This window comes from Pocillopora verrucosa, chromosome 13, assembly GCF_036669915.1.
Source record: "Pocillopora verrucosa isolate sample1 chromosome 13, ASM3666991v2, whole genome shotgun sequence".
Lineage (NCBI taxonomy): Eukaryota > Metazoa > Cnidaria > Anthozoa > Scleractinia > Pocilloporidae > Pocillopora > Pocillopora verrucosa.
This window is the reverse complement of record NC_089324.1, coordinates 325,412-334,804: the sequence shown is the minus strand read 5'-3', so window position 1 is coordinate 334,804 and position 9,393 is coordinate 325,412. Positions and strand designations below refer to the sequence as shown.

At 36.0% G+C, this 9,393-nt stretch overlaps 1 protein-coding gene across 2 annotated transcripts; it reads right to left on the bottom strand.

The window, feature by feature from the left end:
* Positions 1–25: 25 nt before the first annotated feature.
* On the bottom strand, positions 26–7,909 carry LOC131789575 (uncharacterized). Of its 2 annotated transcripts, none has more exons than XM_059106732.2 (8): positions 7,879–7,909; positions 7,062–7,270; positions 5,430–5,548; positions 4,642–4,711; positions 3,976–4,092; positions 2,613–2,801; positions 2,253–2,363; positions 26–1,871 (listed from the first exon to the last, which is right to left on the bottom strand). In XM_059106732.2, the coding sequence occupies exons 1-8, from the start codon at positions 7,892–7,894 to the stop codon at positions 1,695–1,697; spliced, it is 1,008 nt and encodes a 335-aa protein (XP_058962715.2). In that variant the 5' UTR covers positions 7,895–7,909; the 3' UTR covers positions 26–1,694. The 2 variants fall into 2 exon arrangements, with proteins under 2 accessions (XP_058962715.2, XP_058962716.2); XM_059106733.2 differs by having other exon boundaries at positions 1,738–1,871; positions 2,187–2,363.
* Positions 7,910–9,393: the final 1,484 nt, after the last annotated feature.

The window sequence follows — 9,393 nt, the reverse complement described above, 5'->3', positions numbered from 1 at the left end:
AATGAATGCCTAACACATTTAATTCACCATCAAGAGTTATTAGTGTAAATGAAACTAAATATCAAGGGAAACATTAAATATTCATTATTCTAAGATTTGGTGAATACTATTTTTGTTTTGTTTTTGAATAAAGTTCTTGTCTAGGCATAGGGACATTGATGAAGGGAAATCTTTACCGCTATTAGTTTATAATTGAGCATCTCAATTCTTCTTGGCTTAATTTAATATTATATAAATATCAGTAACGAGAGTTTCATCACATATTTATTGTGCTATGATAGTTAACAATAAATCAGTGATTAAAATTAAAAATTTACAATATCAACAATTAAGTGATAACATTACTCAAATAGTTGCTTCAAGAAGAAAAGAGATGTCAATCAAACCTTGGAAAAACACTTATAATGGATAAATATAATTAATACAGGGATTTTATCCATTGTACGTAATTAGGTAACTAGGTGAGTAACTGGTTGAAAAGAAATGAAGAATAGTTTGTGCTTGGTTTCTGTGTATTTAACTCCTTGGGAACAGTAATATTTATCATGCTAAAGACAGAATGATTTAACAGAGGGAGAAAAGTGTTATTATGAGGAATTAAGAATTGTAAGGTGCATGTTTATGTGGTTTTTCTGTCTCAGACAATTACTTTTATCAGATGCCTACCCCATTCACACCAAGACTGAAATAAGATTCAAAGTTGTTTTGTAAAAATGTTTGAATTTTTTTTCTTAAAATAAACCCAGCCTCTAAACATCATTTTGAAAAACTGGTGTTTGTCAACATCAAAGTTAGCAGTTGAAAGTTGGTGATAAGATAATTACTATCAATATATAATTCCCTCTCGCAGTTTTCTAGGACTGATTTTTGTTGGTGTGAATGAGGCATTATGCCATCTTTACATGTAAACATTTATTTTTGAAAACATATTATTTTGAGATTGTGTATTCAAAGATGGATAACCAAATGGCACAAAAAACACATTTCTTAACATAAACTAATATGCATGGTCATGGGTTTGTTTACCACTGTGATGAGGTTTATCTTTAATTTAAGAATTCAAAGTGTGGGGATTTTTTTGGACATTGTTCCAATAACAAAAACAGAGACATTATAACATTGGCTATTTTAGGGAGTTTCTTAAAATGTTTTGAACTTGTGTATTTCTGGTATAGAAATGATCTAAATTCCTTCCATTAGGCATCTCCAAAATTTACTCATGTTTGTTCTTGGTGTAACGAGGGTTGGTTTGTAATCAACAGAATTAAGCTGTTGTATCTCCTTTGTTTCCGTTTTTTCCCTCCATTCATAAATAAGGATGACTCTTGAAAGGAATGTACAACTAAGTTGTCATGAGTACTTTGTTTTAGTGACAACAGCTTTGATAGTTTCTGAGTCAAAGGGTTTGATCCTCACATAAGTAACAGTGTTGATAAATTTAACTAGGAACAACCCTTTCTAAAATTGAACTTGATACTAAAAGGTAACTCAATAATAAAAAGTAATGTTGCAATTATTTGATTAAAAACAAAAAAAAAAGAAACACAGTTTACTTGTATAGCAGAATTTTTCTGGATCCATATTTTTCATCAGGGTATGTGTCATGATACCTCTAATTATTATAATCATGGTTGCAACCCTGAGCTGCTTCTAATGAACCTAAAAATTCCCTTGAGTTATTTTTTGTGACTAAGTTAATAAGTTGCAGCAAATCTCTGTTGTAGATATCCCATTGATGTGATTGGAGGATGTTTATTTGATCCATCAAGACACTCAATCATGACTTCATTATCAGGGTGAACAAAGAAAGCTAAAGAACGGCGTACAATTCTCTGCTTCACTTCTTCTTCTGGTATAAGTACTCTATGTTTCTGAAAACCATCAAGGAGACAATTTATTGACAAATGTTGCGCTATTAGTATTTCTAGTGATAGTAATCACAACTTGCAATGGTCTAATTCTTCTCTGACTACCACCAACTCAAATAGTTTGGGGAAGAAAAGCAGGTAATAAGAATTGAGCAAAACAAAACATAAGGGGTCCTTGAGAGAGTTGCACTTGGGAGAATGAATCATAATACCTTGTAACAAATTATTCTTGCTATACAGCAAGGTGCATCTGAAATAGTTTTAACTGCTATTCTGTGCACATAACAAGATAGCTTTAAATTTTCTGGTAAACTTCACCTTGCCTTTTCTTGTGGTTCTTGATACTTATCATTTTTTAAAATTAGGAGGTGTGTTTCCACTTACAGTGGAGATCAATTTGTCAGCTGTCCATCTTTGCATGAGATCTCCAATATTAACCAGCACTGTTTTAGGAATAGGTACAGCCGGAGTGTATTCTCCATCTACTGGGAGCACCTGATGTGACAAATTATGGAAACATAGAAGTTGAAAGAGTTTCTTCTGTCATTTTTTCTCAGGTCGATATTTGCTGGGTATGTGATGTTGCACTCTAAGAAACCCTACCCCATTCTATATACTCAACTATGGACCCCATCTTAGTCAATTTGGGCAAATGCAATTTCTTAATCTCCACACAAGTCATTATCTAATTGTGAATCTTCCCATTTTTAAATCCTTAACAGAATTCCCCCTGCTAACTCATACCTCTAATCCACCGATCTCATCTTGAAAAAGCAGTGTAATTGAGCCATAATCACTATGCTCCCCACAGCGCACTTGTCCAGGCTTGATGTTATACTTGTCAGGGAGGGGTGGGTAGTGTAATAGCCGTAAGGCAGTTGCATTATCCAAGGTACCTATGGCACCATGTACTTGCGACAACCAGTGTGGATCCTTTGAAGGAAAGAATGAAGCAAGAATAAAAAAAATGACCCACCTAAATAAAGGATCTGATCTGAAAGATGCACTATGAACAAATAACACAAATCAAGAGAGTTGACAAACGCTGATATCTGCCAGAAAATATTTGGACAAGTATTTCTCTAGTGGTTTTTACATCTTAACAAACATAATGATCATGCACAGCTGATAAGACAAGAAACATTTTGCTTTTTGCTGTGGTTCACAGAATAGCTGCAAATTAACCTTTTCATGTTACACTGAAACCAACAGTTGCTAGAGCAACATAGACAAGGGTACATTCTGCAACATTTCATTGTGGGAAATCATTCTGCCTCATGTTCATCTATTGAGTTCTTTTCTTAAAAAATTCATTCTATTGGAGTCTGTAGCTTCAAAACATTTTATAGTTCAGCAACCTCTCTCCTTCAAGTCTTGCCTGACTGTATGTGGAAGAGGATTCAGGTTTTCCCCAACAATAAGGTTTTTTGTGATGGGCAGCTGGCATAATTAAGTTCACTACAATTATTGTTACTCTGGATATGTCATTGTAATGCCTGGTTATAATGCTGTGAGTTGTAAATGTATTGAGAGACTACAGTTACAATTAATAACATTGGGTCTGTTTCTCCAGCATCTTCCTAATCCTGTGCAGCAGCCAGTACCATATTTACAGTGAAAAGTTGTACTTTTTAAATTGTGTAGGGAAAAAAGGAAACTCCATGTTATTCATTGATTATGGTGAAACTACATGACTTGACCCAGACCTCTCTCTGTAAGGGACTGCCTGATTACAAATATAAATAACTATATTCACTTTCGATTTCCACCGAAGCTAATTTAGATGTCACTTTATCTGAACAAAGAAAACTATATACAGAGAATCGATGCATCCTCTTTAATTCTTTAACTTATGTATGTATATATATATATATATATATATGTACATAAACATATATATATATATGTACATAAACATATATATATATATATATGTACATAAACATATATATACATATACAAATTGGCCACCAGAAAGAGTTTAAAATCTGAAATTTCAAGTGTTAGTCCTTCATCCAATCACTCTGATGAAGTGCTAATACTCGAAATGTCAACTTAAAAATGTCAGCATATATATAATATATGTTTATATATTTTAAATACATACTTGTAAATTGAGTCCAATACCAATAACATCCAGAATTCTAAATGCTAGATCTTTGCATTTGTTGAAAAATGAAGTGACCACAGACTTAAATTCTGGTACCTCTTCATCAGGCCACTTCTAAAAATATCAAATATTCAATTAACATGGTAATTTGGTATTATCAACTGAGTTGACAATGCAAATTGGCCACCATAAAGGCTTTATAAGCTGACCATTCAAGTGTAGCTCTTCCTTAGAGTGATGGGACAAAGGGCTAATGCTCAAAATTTCAGCTTTTAAACTCTTTCCAGTGGCCAATTTACATTATCAACTTGGTAGATAATTAAAAATTGAACTGTAACCAGGATATGACATAGTGAAAAAGGTAAAAAACGTTCTCTGGTTAAAAAGGTTTTAAAATATGAGCTTTCGGCTATTATACTATAACCTTTAATGAATGTAAAAAATATAAGCACGTGAATGGTAGATAATACTAATAAAAGTATCCTTTTGTGCTCTCCCACTGATGTAGCACCACATGAGAGTAAATGCATTCTTCTTCAGAGCAAGAATTTCCAACATTAAAAAGTTATTCATCACAAGGTTTTTTCAGAAAAGCTGTCAGTCTAAAACGTCAGGTGGTAACTTAAATTATTGATACATATTTCTTTCAGTAGTATCACTGACCTGTGTTTCATCATGAAGCTCACAAACATTAAATGCTTCCTTTAAGTCACCAGGTCGAGAAGGATTCAAGCTGTTAGGAAAAAATGATTATTGGTTTACATCAAAAACAGGGAATTAACCACTAAACTAGATAATTGACAGTTGCAAGGATAACTTGTTTTAAATCAAAACAGCTTCTGTTTTAATTGCCCCCACCTGGAATAATATTCAATAACAACATATGAAAGTTTACTTAACATAAAATAGATGCATTAATCAATCCAATGAGAGACCCCTCCTGTCTAAAAGAAGAAAACCTACACAATCCTACACTCTAATCACTTATTTCAAACTGTAAATCAGCCTAGGAGAGGGAGGGGGGGTTTAATTGGGTCAATTTTGTTGGGTATGTACCACTGGCCTCTTTGGACCCCTACCCCATTATAGTTTAATCTGTGGCTAATTTAAGACCCCATCTCAGTCACTTTAGGGCAAATGTAACTTTCAATCCAAACTTAGTCGGTTTCCTGTTTATGCATTACCTTATAAAGTCTATAAAGTAACTCATTCTAAAATGAGTTCACAAATTTATTAAACTGACTGTATACCATTATTTTCTTACCCCCAATATTCTGAAAACATGTGACCCCTTTCTAGTAAAAAAGGTAACCTCACTAAAGTCCACCCAGTCGTGAAAAATGCAACCTCATCCAGCTGCAAATTAATAGGAAGTCACCCCCTCCCTAGGTAATTCAACCATAAAACTTTTACATTCAATATATTTAAATCACCATTACCATTTTCATTACCTTTCCCTCTCAAGTGAAACCCAGCCAAAGTTTCTACCATCAGTAGGTCGAATGAAAGGCTTTTTCACCTGAGTTGAGAGATTGAAAAATCCATCTCCTGCCTGGCGAACTTCTGCAATCTAGCATATATATCTCCGATCAAAATAGAACATGAATGATTCAAAAAAATAATTCACATGACAACTTTGTACAATGTTATGTAATTTGTTCTTAAGTTGTTAGACTATTAAAAAGAAATGAAGTCTGAAACTTGGGATACCTCACTTTTAAAATATCTGATAAGTTGTTTTTCTCTACTCATTCTGTGGGATGCCTGTGGCATACTAGGGTAAAAATCCAGCTGGGTTTCTGTTTCATTTCATGAACAAATTGAAAAGCTAGCCAATAGGAACACGTAAAATCTTTATTGATTTTTATGTTATGTAAACATTGGTAGTTGGATTGATCAGAAGCACACAAAAATAATCCTTTGCTTTACTGACAAAACAGAACCTGTGAAATTTGTTTCTGTATACCTTATTTCACTCAGTCAAAAAAAGAGCAGTCACATTGAGTGCGGTTCTGAGGTATTTTTGTTCCAAGGCAGAAAACTTATCTTATAAAAGCTGGAGAAAACCAAGTAAACAAAGGTCATGACATTACAAGCAAATATATATTGAGCTACTGTGCAGGCAAAGTAAGATTTGGATTCCAGCAGCTGATTTGAAGAAATTTTGCAAATGGAAATTCAAAAAATGCAGGATACTATTTTGTGCTGTTTTTGTGCTCTATTTGTACGTTAATTATTCTGCGGAGTTGGATGTTTACCATAATGTAGAGCAACCTTACATTGCTGCAAGACCAATAATTAGAAGTTCACAACCATGTTTCATCTGTAGATTAAGTACTTTAAGCACGAAATGGCTATAAGTATACTTTGATTAGATAAAGGAGATAGTCGAATTTATTTGACATGTTGTGGTGCTTTATTCGATTTCTTTTTTGTGTGTGTTGTTTTTCCTTATTCCATATTCATTAATTAAGGCTGCGTTTTTTCCGAGGGAAGCGTACGTTTTTGCGTTATTACTGAACCATGAAATATGAAATAAAATCTACCGATTAACCTCTCACCTTAGGTAAGGTGATTTTGGAATTGACATCGCGCAGTGGTCTTAAAATATCACAAAATTAACTACAAATCTCTTGGAAATAACTCAGTACAGTCTTTTACTAGTATGAAAGAGTATATAGCCTGTTTACGAACTTACTGACGTTTTTGATAAACAACAGCGGAGATGGAAATTGTTTTAACCGGGCTGTTGCTCTTAGGAGGGATGAAACAGGCGATGAGACGAGGAAATCAGTAGGTGGAGTTGCAGTTTTTTTCAGAAAAATCCAAAGGTTTTTGAGCTGCCACTCTTCGCTATTTTCAGTCAATTACAAAAATAGCCATGTCGCAATCTTTTCAACACTTAAATTTCCTGCAGTGATTTCCTCGGCTGATCTATCTGACTAGTCGTGGTAGTTTACAGTAACTGCACAATTCCTTTCAATGCTACATTCAGTAGCCAACGCATCTCACGGAAACGCCTTTAGGCGTCTTGTTACAATTATTTTTACAAGGCCTATGCAAACCATTTTGTGATTTCCTACCTCCTTCTCAGATATTCCATGATTTGTTAAATACACGAAGCCAATTGTACTAAACGCTTTGTGAATTTGATCTGCCAGTACCCTCACGGATTCTTCGTTGAGTGTTGGAGGCTTTTCACGATTTAAACCCATCACAGCAAAGTCCACCACTGGTATCGTTCTCTCCACCATCTTTAAGCTGACATCTCCAAGAGCTGGCTGCGTGTAGACTGGGTGCATTAAAGTACGAAATGATGGAATCTGGTTTGGAATGTGGTATCTTAGACTGCTCAGTTAATCACACTAATGAATAATTAGCTTGTTGGGCAAACAGTTTGGTCAAAGGCTGATTGCGCTGAGGGACGGAGACCACAAAGAAACGTTGTACCTTTACGGAGCCCAATTTGTGCCTCGCGAGATTCGCGTTCGATTTTTTTTTTTTTTCGCGCGCTCGATTTTTTTTTCGCGTGCTCGATTTTTTTTTCTCGCGCTCGATTTTTTTTTCGCGTGCTCGATTTTTTTTTCTCGCGCTCGATTTTTTTTCTCTCGCGTTCGATTTTTCTTCTCGACTTTTTCCTAGTTTTTCTTTTCTCTTGGTACTTCTCTTTCTTGTGTCAGGTTCATTCAGGCGTCAGATGAAAACACTCGCTACGTGCCTCTACGTTAAGATATAAAAGCAATAAAAACCACTGATGAAAAACTGGTGAAAGGTGTCGGGAACCAGCCCGTTCCTTCGCAAATTTAAAAAATCCATAAAAACGAAAAAAAAAAAACTTGAATATACTAACAGGGAAAAAGATCTGTGGCTAAAAAAAGCATTAAGTAAACAGTATCATACCAGCTTCGTCCGTCATCTTGGGATACCGAGATGTGTGCGCACATTTCATTCTGCTTAACGGAAAAAAGTGGTGCATCAGAAAGTGGTGCCGGAAAAAGTCGTGGCAGACTTTTCCTGGGGCTGTGACTAAAAGTGGGACGGGGACGTGGGACTCGGGACTCGGGGACGTGGGACTCGGGGACGTGGGACACGGGGACGTGGGACACGGGGACGTGGGACACGGGGACGTGGGACACGGGGACGTGGGACACGGGGACGTGGGACTCGGGGACTTGGGACTCGGGGACACGCGGGGACTCGGGGACGTGATAAACAAACAACACCTAACATTTGTGCTGAATTTGTAGAGTATAATTTTCGGTGGTCTCATGAAAGCTATTTTATGCTGGAGAGCTTGTTAGTAGTAGCCGATGGTTTTCAGCGTCCATGGTTCGGCCGGACATTTTTGCTTGCTTATTTGACCGTGAGAACTCTGGGTACAGAATAGTTTCAACGCAGGGGGTCTTGAAACATCCGTGCCTTATCCTTGCTAAAAAAGAATAAGGAAGAAAACACAGTTACTTACCAGGAAAGTCTTCCATGGCTGCTCACGATGTTTAAAACCCCTTGCGTTGAAACGATTCTGTACTTAGAGTTCTCACGGTCAAACAGGCAAGAAAACATATCCGGCCGAACCATGGACGCTGGAAATCATCGGCTACTACTGACAAGCTCGGGTGACGCTATATAGGAGGCGTTCGTCGAGGGTCGAACACACAAGTTTATAGTTCAGCGATTAAATTTAAAATAGGTTATGTAGGCTTCAGCACTTGTTCCCACGAAAAGTTCAAACCTGAGATGTACAAGATCGTCCTGAACAAAGGAGCCTTGAGGTCCTGCAGCAGTTTCTTGATTTTGTTTTGAGTATTTTGTGGTTGTCATAAAATAACTACTGTGATATATTTCTTTTGAACAATTTTCACGGGATTTTTACCCGTGAGCTAAATGCGAATACAAATATTTTTATAACGGACACATAAAATAGCATGACACCGTTACTATTTTCTTCCGGTATCAATCATTAGAAGAAGAAATATTACTTAATGCGTGATCGTGTAGTTTATAGCGACTCCCGAAATCCTAGATTCATGAAAACAAGCCATCAAACTTCACTGCTCTGTTTTTGTTTAGTCACATGTGGCTCACAGATAAAGATATACAAAAACAGATAAAAATTTTTTCAGTATGTTTGAGCTATTTACTAGGTTATCAATGCGCCAATAAGCCTAACAGTAACGTTTGAATTTTTAGACGGTAACTTCGTCTCTTAAGAAGTAAATTATGAGAAAGATTCTCCTTGCTGCGTTGAGTCCGTTGAGAGAAGTTCAATGTTTTTTACTTACGTAAAAGAAAAATTCTCATCTTTGTTGGTGTGTGGAAGCAATGCCGAGTTTCATTGCTTAGATGGTAAACGGTTTGCCGAAAAATTGGATCTGTACATTACCACCATTGTGTTCAAAGACGGGAGACGCTGCA